At 47.4% G+C, this 24,777-nt stretch overlaps 1 protein-coding gene across 4 annotated transcripts in view; it reads right to left on the minus strand.

Moving 5' to 3' along the window:
* EHMT2 (euchromatic histone lysine methyltransferase 2) overlaps positions 1–18,296 on the minus strand; it is a 40,507-nt gene extending 22,211 nt beyond the window's left edge. For 2 of the 4 annotated variants that reach the window (XM_081181769.1, XM_081181768.1), the window contains exons 1-11: positions 18,209–18,296; positions 16,160–16,208; positions 14,527–14,766; positions 13,526–13,824; positions 10,198–10,270; positions 8,496–8,596; positions 7,539–7,682; positions 5,678–5,830; positions 2,962–3,076; positions 2,060–2,161; positions 307–452 (exon numbers count right to left, since the gene is read on the minus strand). In XM_081181769.1, the coding sequence (XP_081037895.1) occupies positions 307–452; positions 2,060–2,161; positions 2,962–3,076; positions 5,678–5,830; positions 7,539–7,682; positions 8,496–8,596; positions 10,198–10,270; positions 13,526–13,824; positions 14,527–14,766; positions 16,160–16,208; positions 18,209–18,238 (1,452 nt within the window). In that variant the 5' untranslated portion in view covers positions 18,239–18,296. Of the gene's footprint in view, positions 1–306; positions 453–2,059; positions 2,162–2,961; positions 3,077–5,677; positions 5,831–7,538; positions 7,683–8,495; positions 8,597–10,197; positions 10,271–13,525; positions 13,825–14,526; positions 14,767–16,159; positions 16,209–17,841; positions 17,950–18,208 lie in introns of those variants that run through there. The other 2 variants (XM_081181770.1, XM_081181771.1) reach the window with 2 other exon arrangements.
* Between the last annotated feature and the right edge of the window lie 6,481 nt (positions 18,297–24,777).

Genomic DNA, 24,777 nt, shown 5'->3' on the forward strand with positions numbered 1-24,777 from the left:
AGTGGGTTTTCCGTCTTGCGAGGCATTCCTCTTGCGGGGCACCACTGTATTGCACTTCTGCAAACCTTGGGGCAGCCCTGAGCAGCCGATACCTCCCTCTCATTTTCCTCAGTGGCTGCACTTGAGTTCCATTTCTGTTGGCACTCGTCGCCTGAGTTTGCTGCTAAAAGGAAAAACGATGATGCTTTATAATAAATGAAGGGCCTGCAATGGATCTCTGGGGTCGTAACGGGACAAAAGGAGGAGGAGGAGGCCTCTAACATATGTTCAATAACAGCTTCTTCCAGATTTCCCCTATTTCCTTACTTCTCCATCCGCACTCTCAGTTGCCATGCACTGATTTCCAGCTTGCTGGCTGAGGCGCTCAATGGTTGGAGCCTCCATGCGGCAGGAGCAGAGGGGCAACTCCTCAAAGCGCTCCGTCTCCAGAGAACTCGTCTCATTCGACACCCCTGTGGTGGGAAAGAAAAGGGGGAGGAAATAGGACCCGGAAATGGCTGCTTTTCACAAAACAAAACCTTGCCTCTATTGCATAGCCATCTCCCTTGATGCTGCAACCATCCCCACCCCCCCACACCCCGGTCTCACAAGTAGCATCCAAAACCCTCCTCTATTAACCCTTTACAGAAATGGCGTTTGGCACATGAGGCGGAAAACACTTTTAAGCTAGCTATTTATGTTCGTGGAACGATCTTAATGCACGTGAGCAGCAAAGTTTTAAAATGGCATCTTCACTGGCGTTAGCATTCCAATCAATTTAATCCTCCTAAATACTTAAAATGTACATTACAGAGAATATAATACGGTTCTCGTTAAAAGGAGATACATTTTTAATATTATTCAGAGGGCCTTCTCAGTAGAGGCACCCTCCCTGTGGAACATCTTCCCATCAGATGTCAAGGAAATAAACAACTATCTGACTTTTAGAAGACACCTGAAGGCAGCCCTGTTTAGGGAAGTTTTCGATGTTTGATGTTTTATCACATTATTATTATTATTATTATGATGATGATGATGATGATGATGATGATGTTGGGAGCCATCCCGAGTTGCTGGGGAAACCCAACCAGATGGGCAGGGTATAAAATATAATAATAATAATAATAATAATAATAATAATAATAATAATAATAATAATAATAATAATATATCCTTTTAACGTGAACTGTATTTGAATACCGCTTGGGGTGGGTTTTGTTTTTTTAAAAAAAGCCTCCTCAGTTTGTCAGAGTAACAGTACCAAGCTATAGAACAGAACAGTTCTCATTAAAAGAACAGACATCTTAAATAATTATATCTTTTTAACAAGAACTTCATTTGAATTCTGCTTGGTTTTTGTTTTTTTAAGTCTCCTCAGTTTGTGAAAATAACAGTATCAATACAAAAAAATGACAATTAGTGACTTTTCAAAATGAATCTTGAGGCGGAAGCAGTAAAATCCGACACCTGAAGCAAGCCACCTCAACTTGCCTAACGGTTAAGAGTTTTGCCCTGATGTCTCCTATTTATAGCCAATGGATGTCAATAATATTCATAGAAGTTTTTTTAACAATTCTCCTTGCCTTCTATTCTGGGGCGACCTAAGCTGTTAAGATTGCTTTCAAAGACAAATTAAAACTAGTTGCACATAAACACAGAGCAACTAGACGAGTCAGTTTTTTAAAACTTGGGTATGGGTGTGCATGGAGACATCGCAACTCCGAAATGAAGTCTACTGGGTACCCAGACTCTGGTTGGGTTGAGCAGCAAGGAGACTTCATTCTGCAGTTGCTATCAGTGGTCAAGATCTTCCCCTCTCCTAAGAAGGGGCCTGTTGCCACCATCGCTTCCTGATCACCTGCCTGCCCAGTATTAAAAGAGGTTCTTTTAAACTGAGGCAAAGTCACGCAAGCTCCATCCACTGAGGAGGACACAGGCATGAAGATCAACCTCCTGCAGCCTTCAGATGTTTTGGACTACAACTCCCATCAGTCCCAGCGAGCGCAAGAGGCGAACAAGGAAGTAGTGAACAAGGCTTGCTCAAAGCCACCCAACCCACAAATTCATAGTTGGGACGCACCGGCATTGTTGGGGGACAGCGCCCCCTGGTTCGGCAGCTCCAAGCACCCAAGAGGCACCTCCGTGTACTCGCTCTGTGTGGTTGCTGGGCCACCATTCAGCCCTGGAGAGGGAGAAAGAGAAAAAGGAATGTCCGAAGGGAAGGAAAGACAACCATTCCAGCCTGCCAGCTGCCTCTGCACTTTGTCTTTTTAAAAATTCATGCCAAATTCCACTGCAAGGATGTCGAACCTCACGGAGACCCTACAAATATCATTGGACTACGAATCCCATCATCCATTACCATTGGCCATGCTGCCTAGAACTTCTGGGAAATGGCGGTTTAACATCATCTGGGGCTACAGACAGCAGTACAGCTTCTGTCTGTAAGTGCTGTGAGGATACACTGGACAGGGCTGGCCAATATACAGCACGCCACATCATGGGCTTTGTATTACTTAGCACTACAAGGGGGGAAGTGGGGAAAGCTGTGGCCCTCCAGATGTTGTGAGATCACAGCTTCCATCGTCCCTGGCCATGCCGACTGGGGCTGATGGGAGTTGGAGTCCAGCAACATCTGGAGCTTCCCCAACCATGTCTTACTGGTACAGTGGTACCTCGGGTTTTGTACTCAATTCGTTCTGGAGGTCCGTTCTTAACCTGAAACTGTTCTTAACCTGAGGTACCACTTTAGCTAATGGGGCCTCCTGCTGCTGCCACGTGATTTCTGTTCTCATCCTGAGGTAAAGTTCTTAACCTGAGGTACTATTTCTGGGTTAGCGGAGTCTGTAACCTGAAGCGTCCTTAACCTGAAGCGTCTGTAACCCGAGGTACCACTGTACTGCTCTCGTTGTGGCTTCACCTTCCCAACTTTCTCCCTCCCATTCCAGATCTTGGCTCTGGAACCATCGGACAAGCAATCACCTCTGGCATCCTTGGGGTTTGGTTCTTTGCGCTTCCGTTTGCGCATCGGCTTGACCCAGGGGCTGTCGTTCCGCCACCGCTTCCGGGCCTTTCGTTTGGAGCTGGAGGCAGCACTCTGGAGGAGGAAAAGGGGCAGGGTGAGAAAACGAAGTCTGAGGAAGGTGCTGTCGTTCGATTGGAAGGCCTCCAGTTCCACCTCTGGCTTCTCCACTTAGGAACATATAAGGAGCTGCCTTATACTGAAGGACCAGGTGTGCAGCCTGGGAGTCATTTTGGACTCGCAGCTGTCCATGGAGGAGCAGGTCAATTCTGTGTCCAGGGTGGCTGTCTACCAGCTCCATCTGGTATGCAGGCTGAGACCCTACCTGCGCGCAGACTGTCTCACCTGAGTGGTGCATGCTCTGGTTATCTCCCACTTGGACTACTGAAATGTGCTCTATGTGGGGCTACCTTTGAAGGTGACCCGGAAACTACAAATCCAAAATGCGGCAGCTAGGCTGGTGACTGGGAGTGGCTGCCAAGACCATATAACACTGGTCTTGAAAGACCTACACTGGTTCCCAGTACGTTTCCGAGCACAATTGAAAGTATTGGTGCTGACTGTTAAAGCCCTAAATGGCCTCAGTCCAGTATACCTGAAGAAGTGTCTCCACCCCCATCGTTCAGCCCAGACACTGAGGTCCAGCTCCGAGGGCCTTCTGGCGGTTCCCTCGATGCGATAAGCCAAGTTACAGGGAACCAGGCAGAAGGCCTTCTTGGTAGTGGCACCCACCTTGTGGAACGCCCTCCCACCAGATGTCAAAGAGAACAACAACTGCCAGACTTTTAGAAGACATCTGAAGGCAGCCATGTTTAGGGAAGCTTTTAATGTTTAACAGATTATTGTATTTTAATATTTGGTGGAAGCAGCCTAGAGTGATGGAAAGAGTACTTTTATTTATGAAAGTGATGATATATGGAAACCATCTCGACATGATGATTGGACGAACGGAAAAATTCACACAGGATTATAACTGGTGTTTACCTGCTTAAGGAGATTATCAGAAGAGATCATAAAGAAAAAAAGAAAAATATACGAACAAGATGAGATGTGGGAACAGCAAGATAGGACTGGATAGAATTATGAACGTTATTTGGACAGATTTGTGGATATTAACGCAGTAGCAAGAAGATGATTGGAATCCCCTTCGGAACTTGAAATATGGGTCCCCCCAACAAAAAAATTCAGCTTTGTAATTCGGAATATATGTGATGTGATGTGATTGGATTTGATTGGTCGGTTAATAAAAATTATTTTTTTTAAAAAAAAAGGAAGCAGCCCAGAGTGGCTGGGGAAACCCAGTCAGATGGGCGGGGTACAAATAAATTATTATTATTATTATTATTATTATTATTATTATTATTATTATTATTATTATTATTATTATTCTGAGGCCACAGTCACCCCACACGGTTGAAACTGAGTAACCCCCAAGAGAAGAAGGCTCAGAGCCTGGGGAGAAGTGGTGGGACGACAATGAGTGGTCAGAGGGAGAAGATTGGGAGAAGGAGGTGTGGGAAGCTGAAGAGGTCACAGGGCTAAGTGAGCAGGAAGAAGCTGAGGAAGAGAAAGTCCAGAATCAGAGGCGGAAGCTGAAGCAGGAGGCGAGGGGGGCCAAGAGGCAGAGCTGAGTCAGGCTGGTGAAGAAGTCAAAGTGTCTCCCCCTCCTGCTGCAACCAGCTCCCCTCCGCCTTGGTCTCCCAGGACCAGAAGAGGTATGAAGAGGGAGGAGCAGAGACAGGTGTGCAACAGAGTCTCAGATTGCTTGGGAAGGACCCAGGGGAGAAGGAGACTTAGGCAGCGGTGGGAAGGCAAGGACCTTCAGTCCCCACAACTGCCGCACAGGAGCAGACTTGCTGTACTCATTAGGCCTGGCACCCTTGAGCCGACCTTGTTTCTTCTAATAAAGAGTTAACTTCATCTACATCCCGTGATTTATTGCTGGCTGACTCCTGACAACTCTGATACCACTTTAAACAGCCATGGCTTCTCCCAAGGAATCCTGGGAACTACAGTTTGTTAAGGGTGCTGAGAGTTGTTAGGAGACCTCTCCACTATTCCCTTGTCCCAGAGAGGGTTAGCAATCCATCAGGCTTGCATACAGCAAGCTGACTGCATGTCTGCTCAGGGTTTAAGCTCCCACAGGACTGTAACTGGAAAAGGAGCGAAGAATGTGAATGCAGAAGAAAAAATTATAGAGGAAAGGGAAGAAAAATGGGGGGGGGGAGGCAAGAAGAGGTTAAAAACAAAAACGAATGGAATGAAATGTATAGTGTGGGGGATGACAACAAGGGGGGAATTAAAATTTAGAATGCAATGAAAGACACCTAAAGGCAGCCCTGTTTAGGGAAGCTTTTAATGTTTAATAGCTTATTGTATTTTAGTGTTTTGTTGGAAGCCGCCCAGAGTGGCTGGGGTACCCAGCCAGATGGGCAGGGTATAAATAATAAATTATTATTATAATAATTATTATGAAAGAGAAAACAAGTTTCCCCTGCCCTTTAGCTGCCCAGAAGTTGTTGGACTACAACTCCCTTGATCCTTGACCATTAGCTCTCCTGGCTGGGGCTGATGGGAGTTGTAGTCCAAAACATCTGGAGGACACCTGGTTGAGGAAGACTGGTTAAAAGGAGAAAGAGAGAATTTAAAACCATGGAAAGGCAAGCCTCAACCTACCCTGTCAGAGAGGTTACCCGACTCTTCGTCTTCATCTTCTTCCTCGTCATCATCTTCGTCGTCCTCTTCCTCCTCCTCCTCTTCTTCCTCCTCTTCCTCTTCCTCCTCTTCTTCCTCCTCACTCATATGCTCTCCAGCAACATCTGCATCAGACTTGTCAGGCAAAAAAGGGAAAGTGTGACAGCATGAATTAAGAAATCTGTGCTTTTGACTCTGAACAGGAGACGGCTACAACAGTCAAGAGGGAGAAGGGCACATGTCATTCACTGTGGAAACAACTACAGGACGGGCTCACACTGCCCTAATGGTCCTTTGCTACCTTAGTCCTAGGAAAACCAGCGGTCAGTTTCTCAGGGCAAATATTCTGAACATTTGGGTGTCTTATGCGTCTTATCCAGAAGGGGCATCCTTTTTCTGTGAAGCCACAGAGCATCTATACCTCAGGCAATCCAGACTTGGGATGAGGAACATTTCTCCACCAGAGGGCCAAATTCCCTTCCAGGCAAATTTCTTTCTTTTCTTTTTTTTTAGCAGGCAAATTTCTGAAGGCCGCATGACCAGAGGGGCACGACCAGAGGAAAAAGTGATCAGAACAACAGATGTAGCTCTTATACCAAACCTGGGTCTCCAGCTGTTTTTGGACTACAATTTTTGTTTTTTGTTTTGTTTTGGGCCTTCTGGCGGTTCCCTCACTGCAAGAAGTGAGGTTACAGGGAACCAGGCAGAGGGCCTTCTCGGTAGTGGCGCCCGCCCTGTGGAAGGCCCTCCCATCAGATGCCAAGGAAATAAACAACTATCTGACTTTTAGAAGACATCTGAAGGCAGCCTTGTTTAGGGAAGTTTTAAATGTTTGATGTTTTATTGTGCTTTTAATATTCTGTTGGAAGTCACCCAGATCGACGGGGTATAAATTGTTGTTGATGATGATACAATTCTCATCGTCTCTGACCACTGATCCTGCTAGATAGGGATGATGGGAGTTGTGCTCCAAAAACAGCGGGAAACCCAAGTTTGGGAAATCCTTCCTTATACAATAGGATACAGTCAAGCCACACAAAAGGCAGAGGCTTCTACAGTCACGCACCTGCATCTCTCAGGTATTAAGGCCTGCAGCTGAGCGGAAGAGCATCTGCTTTGCATGCAGAAGGTGGCAGGTTCGATCCCCACCAACTCCCTGCTTGAAATCTCAGAAAGCTGCTGCCAGCCAGTGTAGGCAACACTGAGCTAAATGGGCTTCCTATGCCCTTATCTCTCCATTCAGATAAGCCAGAGTTCAAGGGCACGTTCCAGCAAGGCAAAAGTGCTCAAAGAAGAAGCACAAAGCAGGTCTGGTGAAGGGCCTTACAGGGTGAGAGACCTGAGGGACTCCATGAAGTGAGAACAGGACTAGGTAAGCCTTTTGCCTGATGTGGCAAGGCTCTGCTTACGTTCCTACCTACCACTCAGCTCTACGAAAGGTAAAAGGTAAAGGACCCCTGAACGGTTAAGTCCAGTCAAAGGCAACTATGGAGTTGCGGCGCTCATCTTGCTTTCAGGCCGAGGGAGACGGTGTTTGTCCACAGGCAGCTTTCCAAGTCATGTGGCCAGGATAACTAAACCGCTCCTGGCCCAATGGGACACTGTGACGGAAACCAGAGCGCATGAAAATGTTGTTTACCTTCCTGCCGCAGCGGTACCTATTTATCTACTTGCACTGGTGTGCTTTCGAACTGCTAGGTTGGCAGGAGCTGGGACAGAGCAATGGGAGCTAACCCTGTCACGCAGATTCGACCTTCTGATCGGCAAGCCCAAGAGGTTCAGTGGTTTAAACTACAGCGCCACTCGCCCTATGAGAGACAAGCCCCGCCTTGCTTGGCATTACCTTGCTGTCAGAATCAACATGGCCGTCGACGGAGTAGCTGTCGTAGAAGAGGCTGAAGTCATCCCCCACCTCAGTCTCCCATTCCTGACTCCTCTCCTCCTGCGAGGCAGTGGCTGGAGCCGTCATCTCTTCCGTCACAGTGATCTGGGAAGGAAGAAATGTTTATGCGCTGGTGGTAATAGTTAGTCACTCGTTAACCATAGTGCTCAGAGCGGCTTATGCACGGCAAAAGCTCAGGAATACCAAATAAAAGCATCAGTTTAAAAGATACAAATCAGCAAGTTAAAAATGGCAGCATAAAACAATCCCAAACTAAAAGGCCGGGACAAATTACAGAGGGCCCTCCCACACCCTTAGGCACCAAAAAATAAAATAAAATAAAAAATCTCCAGAACAAAAGACAAGACAGTGGCCCGAAAAACCTTTCAGGAAGGGAATTCCAAAGGCTGGTTTCACAACCAAGGCCCCATTTGCAATACATATTTAAAGCACGATTGTGCCATTTTAAACAGTCATGGCTTCCCCACAAAAATCATGAGAACTGTAGTTTGTTAAGGGTGCTGAGACTTCTTAGGGTGCCCTCTACCCGCTTCACAGAGCTACATTTCCCAGAGTTCCCTGGAAAGAGGGCATGCTTGCTAAACCACTCTGGGAGGGAACTGCAGGGTCTTCTCAGTGTGGGCCTCTGGCTGAAAAAGGTATCCAATCAATCGACTACGGATGTGATCCTATGTACACAACGACTTGGGAGCAAGTCTCATTCAATTCAATGGGACTTTCGAGTAGTCATGAAAGGATTGGCCATGCAGATCCACCACAAATGGTTCAGATTGACCAGCTAATGTTTCTCTACTCTATTGATAGAGAGCCCTGATCAGAACCTGACATAATCTGAATGTTTATTTTTTACTATGTATAACCTCTGAAGAAAAGCAAAGAAGGGGAAGAGAGTCATACCTCAGTTGTAGCTCTGGGACTTGACCGCTGAAGAGAGAGGGGCATCCTCTTGTGTAGGGCATCAGCCATATAATCGTATTTTCTACGCTTGGCAGGTTCCTCTTTGGAAGGAAAAGCAGAGGAAATGGAAATATAATTCTGACAGACTCCAGAAGCTTAGGATTACAATATCATCATCATCATCATTATTTAATATTAGTTCCTTTATCTTGCTCAGGGCGACGGAAAGTGCCTTATAACCCAAAACCTCCACAAGGGACCCCTGACCATTAGGTCCAGTCGTGACCGACTCTGGGGTTGCGGCACTCATCTCGCTTTATTGGCCGAGGGAGCCGCCGTACAGCTTCCGGGTCATGAGGCCAGCATGACTAAGCTGCTTCTGGTGAACTAGAGCAGTGCACGGAAACACCGTTTACCTTCCCGCTGCAGTGGTACCTATTTACAGTGGTGCCTCGCAAGACGAAATTAATTCGTTCCGCAAGTTTTTTCTTCTTGCGAGTTTTTCGTCTTGCGAAGCATGGTTTCCCATAGGAATGCATTGAAAATCAATTAATGCGTTCCTATGGAAACCGCTTGCCAGGCTGGCGGTGCGGAGAAGGGCTTTTCTCCCCACCGCAAGCCTTCAGGACAGGTACGGGAACAGAGGGGAAGGGGCGCAACGCTTCTCCTCTGTTCCCGGGGCGTGCGGTGGGAGGAGGGTTTTTTCTCCCCACCGCCAACATTCAGAACAGCATTCTGAATGTTGGCGGTGGGAAGGAAAACCCTCCTCCCACCGTAAGTCTTCAGCACAGCCATCCGAAGGCTGGCGCGGGGAGAAGGTCTCTCCGCCCCACCGCCAGCCTTCGGAGGAGCCTTCTGAAGCCTGGCGGCGGGAGGAGGTCTCTCCGCCCCACCGCCAGGCTTCGGAGCAGCCTTCCGAAGGCTGGCGGCGGGAGGAAGTCTCTCCGTCCCACCGCCAGCCTTCGGAGGAGGTCCGAGGACAGTGGGGAAGACGCGCTGCGCTTCCCCGCTGTCCCGGAGATTTCCCTATGGGCTTTCGTCCTGCGAAGGAAGCCCATAGGGAAATTCGTTTTGCGAAGCGCCTCCAAAACAGAAAACCCTTTCGTCTAGCGGGTTTTCCGTCTTGCGAGGTGTTCGTCTTGCGGGTCACCACTGTATCTACTTGCACTGGCGTGCTTTCGAACTGCTAGGTTGGCAGGAGCAGGGACCGAGCAACGAGAGCTCACCCCGTCGCAGGTATTTGAACCGCCGACCTTCTGATCGGCAAGTCCTAGGCTCTGTGGTTTAAGCCACAGCGCCACCCGCGTCCCTTCCCACATAGATTAGGGTTGTCATATTTCCAACAGTGAAAATCTGGACAAAAGTTGTTGAGCTGCCATACGTCCAGACGTTCCTGGACATATGGCAACCCTACACATAGATACATTAAAACCAAGAGGAAAGACAAATACATTTCAATCATCCTTCCCACTTCTAAAAGGCCACAAATAGTTAATAGCCAAAGGCCTGGTTACAGAGGAAAGGCCTGGCACCTAAAGCTATATAACAATGGCACCAGACAAGCCTCCCTAGGAAGAGCATTCCACAAGCAGGGGGCCACCACAGAAAAGGCCCATTCTTGTGTTGCCACCCTCCAGAACTTGCAGTCGAAAATATCTGGAGAGCACCAGATAAATGTCGATTGACCATCGCCAAGCCATACCTGGTTCTTCAATGCTCCTGAGGTCATCGGGGACTCGGAAATGCAGCATCTCAGAGACTCGCTTTTCAGGGACCTTCGGAAAGAAAAGTTACACCCAAGATTAGGTTTTTAAATCTTTCTGCATTCGCACAGGGTAGATCGGTATGTACAAGGGAACTGAAGAGAACAATGCTATTTAATGTGTTTTTAATGTGTGACATCTTGGTGTATTTTTTGTCTTTGTGGAAACCGCCCAGAGTGGCTGGGGAAACCCAGCCAGATGGCGGGGTACAAATAATAAATTATTATTATTATTATTATTATTATTATTATTATTATTATTATTATGTGGCCCAATGTAAATGTGACTTGAATGACACTGTGGGCTGTATTCAACTAACTTTTACTCTAATGGGCAAACTAAGGACCATAATGGACCACATAACCCTGTTCCTAAAGGATCTTCACTGGGTCCCAGTATATTTCTGAGCACAATTCAAAGTGTTGGTGCTGACCTTCAAAGCCCTAAACGGCCTCAGCCCAGTATCCTGGAGGGAGCGTCTCCACCGCCATCGTTCAGCCCGGACACTGAGATCCAGCTCCGAGGGCCTTCTGGCGGTTCCCTCACTGCAAGAAGCGAGGTTACAGGGAACCAGGCAGGGGGCCTTCTCGGTAGTGGCACCCTCCCTGTGGAACACCCTCCCTTCAGATGTCAAGGAAATACATTTTAATGTCTGATGTCTTATTGTGTTTTACTTTGTTGTGAGCTGCCTGGATTGGCTGGGGTAACCTAGTCACATGGGCAGCATATTAATGATGATGATGACGACGACGATAACATCCAGTAATTTCAGTAGGTCTGCTCTGAGTAAGAGTCACTTTAGTAAAAAAAAGTAAAGGTAAAGGACCCCCGGATGGTTAAGTCCAGTCAAAGGTGACTATGGACTTGCGGTGCTCATCTCGCTTTCAGGTCAAGGGAGCCAGCGTTTGTCCTCAGACAGCTTTCTGGGTATGTGGCCAGCAGGACTAAACTGCTTCTGGCGCAACGGGACACCGTGACAGAAACCAGAGCGCACGGAAACGCCGTTTACCTTCCCACCACAGCGGGACCTATTTATCTACTTGTGCTGGTGCGCTTCTGAACTGCTAGGTTGGCAGGAGCTGGGACGGGAGCTCATTCCGTCGCAGGGATTCAAACCGCCACCCAAGAGGCTCAGTGGTTTAGACCAAAGCGCCACCCGCGTCACTTTAGTACAACCCAATAATAACTTAATGTAGGACAACAGACCAAACACTACAGACAGTCTTCCATCATTAATAAGACACAGTACTTTTCCACTGCAAACATTTCAGCCCATAAGCTGCAAGTGACTTCTGCTGTTGGGGGCAGTATACGCCTCTGAATACCGCTGGCTGGGAATCACAAATGGGGAGAGCGCTGCTGTACCTGGTTGGCCTTTGCCCTGGTCCAGCCGAGTTGCTCATATGTCGACAAAACAATATTTATTCTTATTTATTACATTTCTATACCAGCTTTTTCTTCCAAGGTGCTCGAGGTGGTGTACGTGGTTCTCCTACCCATTTCACCCACACAACAACCCTGTGAGGGAGGTCAGGCTAAGAGATGGCAACTGGCCCCAAGATTACCCAGCGAGCTTCATGGCTGAGGAGGGATTCGAACCCTTCTCTCCCAGGTCCCTAGTCCAGCAGTCTTAAGCACTGTGCATGTGGTCTTGTGAATCAGCCCTCAAGCTGGACCAACATTCGTATCACTCTTTATTATAATTATTATTATTATTAGGATTTAAAATAGAACTTTATTTCTTTATTTGGCATAGCGAGGTCTACAAGTGGTGTCTAAAAATGGGTTTTTTATTGGCAAATTATTCTAAGTCTTAAAAATGTTACTAGCGTTAACTGAGGTAGGTTCTTGACTTAAGGGATGTATATATCCCTTACCTGGTACATCTTGTACCTTGTGCTCAATGCTGTTTTGATTCCTGATTGGATGGGAGATGTCTACACAACACACTGCCAGCTGTATTATATTTTACTTGTATTGCTCTTTATTATTAATCAAACGTATTAGACACTTTTTTCACCATGTTGGCGAAACCAACATTAAAACCAAGTACAGTGGTACCTCGGGTTAAGTACTTAATTCGTTCGAAACTGTTCTTAACCTGAAGCACCACTTTAGCTAATGGGGCCTCCTGCTGCCGCCGCGCTGCTGGAGCACGATTTCTGTTCTCATCCTGAAGCAAAGTTCTTAACCCCAGGTACTATTTCTGGGTTAGCAGACTCTGTAACCTGAAGCGTCTGTAACCTGAGGTAAGGTAAAGGGACCCCTGCCCATTAGGTCCAGTCTAGCTTTACTGGCTGAGGGAGCCGGCATACAGCTTCTGGGTCATGTGGCCAGCATGACTAAGCCACGTCTGGCAAACCAGAGCAGCGCACGGAAACACCGTTTACCTTCCCGTCAGAGCAGTACCTATTTATTTACTTGCACTTTGGCGTGCTTTTGAACTGCTAGGTTGGTAGGAGCAGGGACCGAGCAACGGGAGCTCACCCCATCACGGGGATTTGAACCACCAACCTTCTGATCGGCAAGTCCTAGGCTCTGTGGTTTAACCCACAGCGCCACCCGTATCCCTTGGAACCCAAGATACCACTGTAGAAAAACCAGAAAAAACCATAATCCTAAAAAACTCCAATACACGTAAATGGGGAGATCTAAACCCATCTTGCTAAACAGATGAGCAAGAAAGAGGTGACAAATATCTCGAACACTCATCGGGTTAAGGGCCAAACGCTTGGGTATACATTGAGGTTTTTGTCTGGTAAAAAGCAGAGACCTTGCCATCAAAGGTCCGTATAGTTAAAGCTACGGTTTTCCCAGTAGTGACGTATGGAAGTGAGAGCTGGACCATAAAGAAGGCTGATCGCCGAAGAATTGATGCTTTTGAATTATGGTGCTGGAGGAGACTCTTGAGAGTCCCATGGACTGCAAGAAGATCAAACCTCTCCATTCTGAAGGAAATCAGCCCTGAGTGCTCACTGGAAGGACAGATCCTGAAGCTGAGGCTCCAATACTTTGGCCACCTCATGAGAAGAGAAGACTCCCTGGAAAAGACCCTGATGTTGGGAAAGATGGAGGGCACAAGGAGAAGGGGACGACAGAGGACGAGGTGGCTGGACGGTGTTTTCGAAGCTACGAACATGAGTTTGACCAAACTGCGGGAGGCAATGGAAGACAGGAGTGCCTGGCATGCTCTGGTCCAGGGGGTCATGAAGAGTCGGACACGACTAAACAATAACAACAAAGCAAGAAGGTAGCGGTGGTCCCTACCTGTCCACTGTTGGGTTTGGGCATGGTTTTCCGGGCCCGGTGAACCTTTGGCTTGGCCTCTTCCACGGTAGGGGCTGGAGGCTGAGCAGGGGCCGGTGTCGGGGCTGGGGCTGGGGCCATGGCTTCTGCTGCGGGAGTCCCTGCATCCCCAGGAAGTCGCGACCCAGGCATACTCAGCAGGCGCATGGCCAAACTTTGGATAGACGTTGGGGACTTGCTGGTTCCGGTGAGGGACATCTTTGCCCGGCTAGTCCCACCTGCTTTGCTAGGCGACGATGGGAAGGTCTTGGCGGCGTGTCCTGAAACGGAGGAAGAGTAGCGAGCGGCCTTTAACCGTTTTGCTCGGTTTTATTTATTTATCTATCAGATTTATATACCCTGCAAGGTCTCAGGGTGGCTTGCAAGACAATAACACAAGACAAAAGCACAAACACACAGTCCAAACAGGGTCCCAACGAAAGAAAAGCAGCTTATGAAGGTGATGGAATATGCTGAGATGGCTAGACTGCAAGAATTCAAAGAACAGAATGAAGAAAAGTTCCCGAAGAACGGAAATATTTTGTAGAACATGTTAAAACGTACGCAGGGTGTGAAATACAGCAGCAGATGAGAAGTGGTAGATTTAATAATTTATAATTAACATATATATGGGTAAAATAGAAGCAACATAGAAGCATTTTAAGGGAGGAAATGAAAAACATGGAACGGTGGGTGTGAAGTCAACAGAGATGAATGTTCTGGTGGCTGTTTAAAAGAATTTGAAAAGCTAATTTTAAATTTTGTTTTTTAAAAATAGTTAAAACAGAGTACCTGGGGCAACCCACTCAGATGGGTGAGGTACAAGTAATAAACAGTAATAATAATATTAATAATAATAATAATGGCAGCTCTTGGGGGTTCTGAGGTCCTGAGCCATGCAAAAAGCTTTATGGGTCAAAACCAGCAGTTTAAACCTGGTCCTGCTGCCACACACCCCAGCTCCCTGCTTCCTTCCACCTCACCTGGCAGGCCTTTATTCCCTGGACTAGGGCTGGTGTTTGGGCCAGCAGAGAAACCCCCCGATTCAGGCGACATCCTGCCCTTTTCCTTACTGCTCCCGGTCATCTGCGCTCGTGTTCCCTCTTCACCATTCCTGTTGGAGCCCAGCGGGTTATCTCCCGCTCCCCCCAAGCTACTTTTGGGTTTCCGAGGAGACAAGGACCCCGAAGAGGGATCGGGGCCATCTCTGGACGACACCACGCCTGGAGCAGGAGACACACACACACACACAGGCGCTTAGCTGAGCAGCAGAGAAACTGCCTCGCATTCAGAGAGCTGCTGCCTGCCAGTGCAGACAATACTACATGCAGACAGTACTAGGTATAAGACAGCTCCATGCATTATTCCAATGCCCTACCACCATAGCTCAGTGGTGGAGCAGCCACACTGCATGCAGATCATGATATTTATCTATCCCTAAAAAATACAGTGGTACCTCGGGTTACATACGCTTCAGGTTATAGAAACTTTAGACTCCGCTAACCCAGAAATAGTACCTCAGGTTCAGAACTTTGCTTCAGGATGAGAACAGAAATCGTGCTCCGGCCCCACTAGCTAAAGTGGTGCTTCAGGTTAAGAACAGTTTCAGGTTAAAAACGGACCACCGTAACGAATTAAGTACTTAACCCGAGGTAAAAGGTAAAGGGACCCATGACCATTAGGTCCAGTCGTGACCGACTCTGGGGTTGCGGCGCTCATCTCGTTTTATTGGCCAAGGGAGCCGGCGTACAGCTTCCGGGTCATGTGGCCAGCATGACTAAGCCGCTTCTGGCGAACCAGAGCAGTGCACGGAAACTTCGTTTACCTTCCCGCCAGAGCGGTACCTATTTATCTACTTGCACTGGCGTGCTTTCAAACTGCTAGGTTGGCAGGAGCAGGGACCGAGCAACGGGAGCTCACCCCATTGCAGGGATTCAAACTGCCGACCTTCGGATCAGCAAGTCCTAGGCTCTGTGGTTTAACCCACAGCGCCACCCGCGTCTCTAACCCGAGGTACCACTGTACTTGTCCACCGCATTTCACTAAAATGTATCAGAGCGGCTGACAACCATTACAGGCACAACAAAACCGCGTGGAAATTTAAAACCACAGATCTTCAGCTGACTGTTCCAGAATGCTGCTCTCCTAGTTGTCTACAGAAGCTGGCAGCGTAGAAATTTTTTCAGCAAATGGATAAAGGTTAAAATAGGAGACTGCTGGATTCCACCAGACCAGGCTGACGACGCTAACCGTCGCGTTAATGTCCAGTGAGCCTCGCAAACTCGAGGGAAGGCCGACGCTGCTCCTGAATATGATCTCGGCGATCCAGCTGGGATCAGGTGGTCCCCAGGGTACCCTGGAGCAGTTCATAGCTTTGTAAATGAACACAAGGATCCTGGCTCTGTATTTCAGCTCCTGGGGAAAAGACCCCTACCTTGAGCAGCTGCCAGTCAGCGTATAGAAAATACAGAGCTACATGGATCATACACAGTAGCTTCCTATGTCCCATGCTCTAGGAGGGCTCTGGGGCCAGCAGGCTTCAAATGTGGGTGGGCTGTTAAGAAGAAAACCAGGAACGCACCCCCCCCCCCAAGGCAGGCAGGCACAAAAACCTACCTATTTCGTCCGGTCTCACTTCCACCAGCGACGCCGCACCTGTCACCGCCTGGGAGGAGGGGGCGAAAGCAGAGATTAAAAACTCAGACTGAATTCCATTTTATTAGTAACCCCGAGAACTGTAGTTTATTAAGAGCGCTGAGGGTTGTTAAGAGGCCCTTATTCTCCTCAGAGAGCTACAAATCCCAGAGTTCTCTGGGAAAAGGGATTTGACTGTTAAAGCATGATGGATATTATAATAAACATGATGAAATTAACTGAGCCTCCCTCCTCCACACACAAACACTCGATCCCATGTGCTTGTCGCACAACACACCAACCCCGAAGGTCAGTTGCACTATATTATTTTCCGTTCAGCAGCCTAACAGCCAACGGATAGAAACTGTTTTTTAGCCTGTTGGTACGACTGATTATACTTCTATATCTCCTGCCCGAGAGTAGAAGATTAAAGAGGTGCTGGCCGGGGTATGATTCGTCCCTGAGAATTTTTCTCGCTCTCCTAAGGCATCGATCCCTTGCGATGTCATCTAGCGGGCTCAGGGGACAGCCCATGATATCACGATAAGAACGTGTGTTTGATTGTTTTAAACAAGGGTCCCTCCAGATTATGTATGATTATCTATTTTTTTTTTGCAAAAAAATATTAGTTTTTACAATATCAATGACAAACAAAAACATAAAACAAACAAAACATAACAAACATAAATCATAACTATTGAAAATAACAGTTAGTTACTTTGTAAAACGACTTCCTCGTTTCCCCTTAGTTGAATTTCATTGCATATCCTTATAACGGTTTTCCAAATCCCAATTTTAATACCCTTTAAATTAAACATTAACATCTTTAAATCTTCTCCTTCTTGTATTAAACATATTATTTTATCAGTTAACATAAATACAATCCTAAGCCCATTAAGTATCTGGACGCTATTTCCAGTTATTTTAGCTTAACAAATTTAGCTAAATAATCATTAAATTTCTTCCATTCTCAGATTATGTACGATTATCTGTGCTCATGATGGTTATATGTGATCTCACTTTCAATACTGTTTGTGGCTGCAAAAGTTTCAGGGCAGAGAGTTTATTTTCCCATCTGTGCATGTCCCATAGCTTCCTGCTGAAGTCCTGTAACTTTGCATTCCGCAAATGTTTCGGGGTTGTTTTGCTTTTGTCCTCATTTTGGTAGCAGTAAAGTTCACAGAGAGCCCTTCCAGGTGGCAACAATGATATAAGGGAAGCATTGCAGAGCGACTGATTAAATAAAACCATCTGTGTGGACAGTGCAGCGCAAATCCACACTGGATGTTACTGTTGCTATATACTGGGAAGAAAATGTCCAGTCTGGAGGTTCCCTCACTTTCTCATGAAATAGGATCTCTCTGCGAAATTAAGTCCCCAACAAAAAGAGGATTGAATCTATCCAAACTCTTCTAGAGAGGGTTGGAGGAGAGGGGGGCGTTTGGGGGAGGATAGTTGGGATCTGTTTGAAAGCCACGAGTTGCAACGTGGGGCAGGTTGCAAATGCGGGCATAGGTCAGACGGGAAGGAAATAAGGGAGCATATGCCGAGAAGGGATGGCTCAGAAGTCAAAGAAGGACGAAAGCCCGTCCTTCCCGCCCCCGCCCCCCGACGCGACGGATCCCTACTCTCCTCTCCCCCGCCCCGAAATAATCCTTCCTCACCCTTTCCCTTCTTCCTTGAAAGAGAGAGACGGCGGCTGCTCCGAACTAGCGCGATCGCCCCCACCTCCCCATTGCAAATCACGACCACTCCTCCCGGGATCGGATCGGGAGGGGAACGACGCCCCGCGCCCGCCACGCCGCGCTCCGGATCAATGCAACATTTTGCTTTTTTGCATTTCCGAATGTGAAGGAAGCCCCTCCCAGTTTGCAATGGGGAGCAAAAAAAAAAAAAAAAGGAGGCCACGAGTGATGGGAGGCCGGTGGCAATCGGAAAACCTTCCCGCTCTCCTGATATTTAGAAATAAATATTTTTGCAAAGAACCCCACCCGCCCCCCCGCCTCCCGCCCCGCCATCCGCGTCCCCAACCTGCGCGGGTCCCGCTCCCGCAGCCTCCATGGCCTCGCGCCGTAGCAGCAGCAGCAGCAGGAGAGCCGGCCCCGCACTGACGTCACGGGCGCGGGGAGAGTGAAAGGGGAGGGGGAGGGAACCCCTTAAAGGGGCAGCGACTTCGCTCGGCTCAGCCCAGACAAAGAGGGAGGGAGGGGGCGATGGCGCGCAGATGAACCCCCTGCCTCTCACCACTCCATTACAGATTTGAAAATAAGGGATCAGCAGCCAAAATAAGGGATTTTGCTTAACTTATACAGAAATCCGGCACTGATGGAGCCAGGCTGCTTTGGCTGCCACTGACTGTGTTTTGCAGGGGGTTGGGCTAGATGATCCTAAGGGTCTACAACTCCCACCAAAGAAGAGGGGCAGACAAAACGGATGAACGACGTCCAGATGGCAAAGCTTACAGGCAGAATTAGAAACCAGGAAGAGGACCTCTTTAATAAAGAATGGGGAAAGTTTATCATTTAGTTGAAAAGCTATCGTAAAGAGTGGCATACATTGGTAGCATTGACAGAAAACTTGTAGTAAAAATTTGAACTATGGATGGACAAATGATTTATAAAAATGGAGTTATGAAAGGGATGCAGAGGGGGAAATCACGACATTAAGATGCTGCACTGGTTGAAGGGGATGCTAAGCAGCACGTCGGGGCTGCCGTCGTCCTAGCGCCTTCATCATATTAGGCGAGGGATTCCCAAGGGTCATCTAGTCCAACCCTCTGCAATGCAGGGATTTTATTTTACCTTCCTACCCACCCAACGTGGGGCTTGAACCCACGCTGGCCATGAGATTAAGAGTCTCTCCCACTACCGACATTGGGCGAAGCTGAATGTTGTAAGACGATTCAAGGCAGAGGAAAAGGAAGGACTTCTTCATGCAGCGCATGGTGGATCTGTGGAACTCGCTGCCACAAGAGGCAATAAAACAGAATCAACAGCAAGGGATTGCAGAAACCCACACTGAGGCCATTAGCTTATTAGGCCAACCCAAATGCTACTGTGCAATGCTTGACAGTGCTTAGCTTGCGTGTGGTTTTCCAGTGGCTATTCTGTTAATGTTGTTAGCATTGTTTTGGCAATTATGAACGCCGTACTGAGTTGTCAATCATACGACTTTGCTGTAATTGCGATCTTTGGCTTATTTTTCAATTGCTGCTTTGTTTGTGGTGTTATGCAGATTGCAACGGGTGCAACTGATGATTTGTTCATTATTCAGTGTGGTACACTGGTTTGACATCAACTGATAGGAAGTGCCTACAGAGGGTGGCGAATACAGCACAGGATATTATGGGCTGTCCCGTGAATCTGCTGGATGACATTGAGGGCCTCAGGAGAGTGAGGAAAATTCTCAGGGATGATTCATACCCTGGCTGGCACTTTCTTGACCTCCTGCCCTTGTGGGGCAGAAGATATAGAACAGGGGTCAGCAAACTTATTGTGGGGAGCCGGACTATATTTTGAAGAAAAATAATGGACGAATTCTTCTGCCCCACAAATAACCCAGAGATGCATTTTAAATAAAAGCACACATTCTACTCATGTAAAAACACCAGGCAGGCCCCACAAATAACCCAGAGATGCATTTTAAATAAAAGGACACATTCTACTCATGTAAAAACACGCTGATTCCCGGACCATCCGCGGGCCAGATGTAGAAGGCGATTGGGGCGGATCCAGCCCCCAGGCCTTAGTTTGCCTCCCCATGATATAGAAGCATGATTAGTCGCACCAACAGGGTAAAGAACAGCTTCTATCCGTGGGCTGTTAGGCTGCTGAATGAGAAGATCATAACAGGGCAAATGACTTTTGGGTTTGGTGGGTGTGCGTCAGTAAACAGAGGAATTAAGACTAAGAGAGCTGAGTGGGGGGTGCTCATGTAATCTGACTGTATACAAGTTGTACAAGTGACAATAAAGTATTTCAATTCAATTTCAGTTGCAATTTTACATGATTATGTTGTGTTGGTGACGGTCTATTATGTTTTATCATGTGGTTGTTATTTATTGTTTGTAAGCCGCTTTGGGGTTCAACTGAAATAAATCAAACCAAATCTTCATCTGGGTACATAGTGAACAACAGTGTTTGCAGATTGTTGGTTGATGTCTAACACTGCAATCAAGCCTACTGCAAAAAAAAAATAAAAAAAAATGAGAGGCACAAATACAAGATGGGTGACACCTGGCTTGAGAGCAGTACATGTGAAAAGGATCTAGGAGTCTTGGTTGACCACAAACTTGACATGAGCCAACAGTGTGACGCGGCAGCTAAAAAAGCCAATGCAATTCTGGGCTGCATCAATAGGAGTATAGCATCTAGATCAAGGGAAGTAATAGTGCCACTGTATTCTGCTCTGGTCAGACCTCACTTGGAGTACTGTGTCCAGTTCTGGGCACCACAGTTCAAGGAGGACACTGACAAACTGGAACGAGTCCAGAGGAGGGCAACCAAAATGGTCAAAGGCCTAGAAACGATGCCTTATGAGGAACGGCTAAGGGAGCTGGGCATGTTTAGCCTGGAGAAGAGAAGATTAAGGGGTGATATCATAGCCATGTTCAAATATATAAAAGGATGTCATATAGAGGAGGGAGAAAGGTTGTTTTCTGCTGCTCCAGAGAAGCGGACACGGAGCAATGGATCCAAACTACAAGAAAGAAGATTCCACCTAAACATTAGGAAGAACTTCCTGACAGTAAGAGCTGTTCGACAGTGGAATTTGCTGCCAAGGAGTGTGGTGGAGTCTCCTTCTTTGGAGGTCTTTAAACAGAGGCTTGACAACCATATGTCAGGAGTGCTCTGATGGTGTTTCCTGCTTGGCAGGGGGTTGGACTCGATGGCCCTTGTGGTCTCTTCCAACTCTATGATTCTATGATTCTATTCTATGATTCTATGATTCTATGAATTCAATGGGATCTACTCCCAGGTTAGTGGGATTAGGATTTGTGTTCATTTTATATCAGCATAGGAACATAAAATGAGACTGCCGGATTAGGCCAATGGATCCGTTCAGCATCCTGTTCTCACAGCGGTCAATCAAGATTCCTGTGAGAAACCTGTGGAAGAATGAGGTAGGTTTCAGTTCTAATTTCAGAGACGGACAGCCCTTCAGATATTATTCCATTTACAGTGGTACCTCAGGTTAAGTACTTAATTCGTTCCAGAGGTCCGTTCTTAACCCGAAACTGTTCTTAACCTGAAGCACCACTTTAGCTAATGGGGCCTCCTGCTGCTGCCGCCGCGCCACCGGAGCACGATTTCTGTTCTCATCCTGAAGCAGAGTTCTGAACCTGAAGCACTATTTCTGGGTTAGCGGAGTCTGTAACCTGAAGTGTATGTAACCTGAGGTAGCACTGTATATCCTCAGGGTGGCATACTGGGTTCTCCCCGTTTTTATCCTCACAACAACCCTGAGAGGTGGGTCAAGAGTGAGAGGCAGCGAGTGACATGCAGTAGACACACCATACAGATTCTCCTCGTCCTAATTTGTTTAGGGTTTTATAAGCCATTGCCGATGCCATGGATTTGGCTCCACTCTCCACATGCATACCTCTTTCAACAGTCATGAAGAACCCTGGGAACTGCAGTTTGAGGGGGCTGGGAGTTGTAGCTCTGCGAGGTCAACACACCTAACAAGCTAGTTACCAAGGTTCTCCTTGACGGCTAAAGAGGTTGCTTTAGAGACTTGACATTTTCATCCCCAAAAAAGTTTTTGAGTTTCCATTGAAATGAGGCTGTATTTTAATGTTTTAAAGTTGTATTTCAATCAAATTGTTTTTATATCGGGTGTTAGCCACTCTGAGGCCGGTCTTGGCTGGGGAGGGTGGGGTATAAATAGAATTTATTATTATTATTTATTATTAAATGTATGGTGTGTGTGCAACCAAATGACAGATTCATAGGAAGGGACCCAGGGGTCATCTAGTCCAACCCCCTGCAATGCAGGGATCTGAACTCAAAGCATCCATGACAAATGCCCATCCAACCTCTGCTTCAAAACCTCCAAGGAAGGAGAGTCCACAGCCTCCCAAGGGAGTCCATCCCACGGAAAGTTATTCTTGACGTTTAGCCAGAATCTCCTTTCTTGTAACATGAAGCCATTGATTCAGGTCCTTCCCTCCAGAGCAGGAGAAAACAAGCTTGTTCCATCTTCCACGTGACAGCCCTTGAGATATTTGAAGATGTCTTATCATATCTCCCCTCAGTCTCCTCTTTTCCAGGCAAAACATACCCAGCTCCTTCAACCAATCCTCACAAGGCCCTTGATCATCTTGGTTGCCCTCCTCTGCACATGTTCCAGCTTGTCAACATCCTTCCCAAATTGTGGTGCCCAGAACTGGACACAGTATTCTAGGTGTGGCCTGACCAAGGCAGAATATTAATGGTACTATTACTTCTCTTGAGCTGGGCACTGTGGTTCTGTCGATACAGAATTAGCTCTCTTTTTTATTTTATTTTTTGCTTCCGCAAATTGTTAGCCTGTGCAGTTCTCTCAAGACAAGACCAGAGCGATAACACTGCATTATCAGCTAGCATTTTGCACTAGCTGAAGCTTTCAAACCATTCTCAAGGGCAACCCCACATAAAAGTACGTTCTAGTATTCCAGTCAGATTACCAGGGCATGATAAAGTCTGCCTTACGTCTGGATTTTCTAAGAATTGACGTCTGGGGTGAATTTTGTGAAAGGCGGCATTTCGTCTTGAATCTTAGGCAACTGAAAAACTGTGGGTTTTGGCTCAACAACTTGGGGGGGGGTTCCTAAAAAAAGCTCAACAGGTTTCAGGGTGTCCTGGCTTTTACTTTTTGAAATGCGGCAACCCTAGAGGAATGACAACTTTATCTGGTGAACCAGCTGTAGCTATGAAAAAGACACTCCTTGATGCTGAAGTTCCTTGTGCCTTGGGCAACACGTGTTTCAGACTACACACCTTTACTTTCAAGCGGAGGGCTATCCGCCCATCAAGAACTGGGTGCCCAACTCCCGGGTCACCAGTACAGAGCGCCTCCATTTTGAAGGATTCAGTTGTGGCCTACTGAATCTCACCCAGCCCATCAGCGCATTCAAGCACTGGTCTACTTTTGTCAAAGCCTTGCTTGATTTCAGCGATACAGAGTCAAAAGAGCTGGTGTTATCCACAGGCTGATGACATCCAGCTCCAAAACCTCTGATGACCTCACCACACAGCTTCATGCAGATATTCAACAGCATGAGAGGCAAGATGGATGCTGGGTGAACCCCACAACTCAAGCACCATGGAGCTGAGCTTGCAACAGTCCCCCCCCCCCCAATACCAGCTTCTCATACTGGTCCTGCACGTAAAAGTGACATAATTTTAACATGGTGCCTCCAAGTACTAGCAGCTGGAGTCAGTCCAACATGAGACCAATAGTATCGGAAGCCACTGAGAGATCAAGCACTGGTCCCTTTTGCAATGCAAATCATCTGTCAGAGTGGCCGAGTTTATTTCAATTCCAACCTACGGTAGAAGCCAAAGTGAAATGGACCGAGATTATCCATTTCCTCAAAGACTGTCTGAAGTGAAACAGCCACCACCTTCTCAGGAAACCTGCCTGCAGAGGGGATATTTGCACCCAGGAGGTAGTTATCATTGTCTTCTGGGCCTAGGTGGGATTTTAGAGAGTTGCCTCACTGCTACCTCTTTACCGGCTGTTAAAAGAGAAAGCCCTGCTTATAAGCTTTCTACAGGAACTTGGCAGGGATAAATGGACCTTCTTATACAGCCGTACCCTGGATTCCAAAAGCCTTGCGGGTCAAATGTTTTGGCTCCTGAACGCCACAAACCCAGACGTGTTCTGGTTTGCAAATGTTCTTTGGAACCCGAACATCCGACACGGCTTCCGCAGCTTCCAATTGGCTGCAGGAGCTTCCTGCAGCCAATCGGAAGCCGCACCTTGGTTTCCGAACGTTTTGGAAGTCGAACAGACTTCCGGAACAGATTCCATTCGACTTCCAAGGTATGACTGTACCTCATAGAAATGTAGAGTTGAAAGGGAATCCAACCCCGCTTTTCTTCTCATCTTTCCCAAGTCCCTCCTCCCTGATGCATACATACACCCTAGGCAAAGGTAAAGGTAAAGGGAGCCCTGACCATTAGGTCCAGTAGCAGACATCTCTGGGGTTGTGGCGCTCATCTCGCTTTACTGGCCGAGGGAGCTGGCGTACAGCTTCCGGATCATGTGGCCAGCATTACTAAGCCGCTTCTGGCGAACCAGAGCAGTGCACGGAAACGCCGTTTACCTTCCCGCCAGAGCAGTACCTATTTATCTACTTGCATTTTGTCGTGCTTTTGAACTGCTAGGTTGGCAGGAGCAGGGACCGAGCAACGGGAGCTCACCCCGTCGCGGGGATTCGAACCACCAACCTTCTGATCAGCAAGTCCTAGGCTCTGTGGTTTAACCCACACTGCCACCCACGTCCCTCTATACATATACCCTAATGCACCCTGAATTTAGTAATTTGTGCTTTTCGTCTTCTTTTTTACAATTAGGGCTTCCTGCCCTCCGCTGAAACAGGTAACAACAACAAC

This window comes from Podarcis bocagei (genome assembly GCF_964188305.1).
Source record: "Podarcis bocagei genome assembly, chromosome: 2".
NCBI lineage: Eukaryota > Metazoa > Chordata > Lepidosauria > Squamata > Lacertidae > Podarcis > Podarcis bocagei.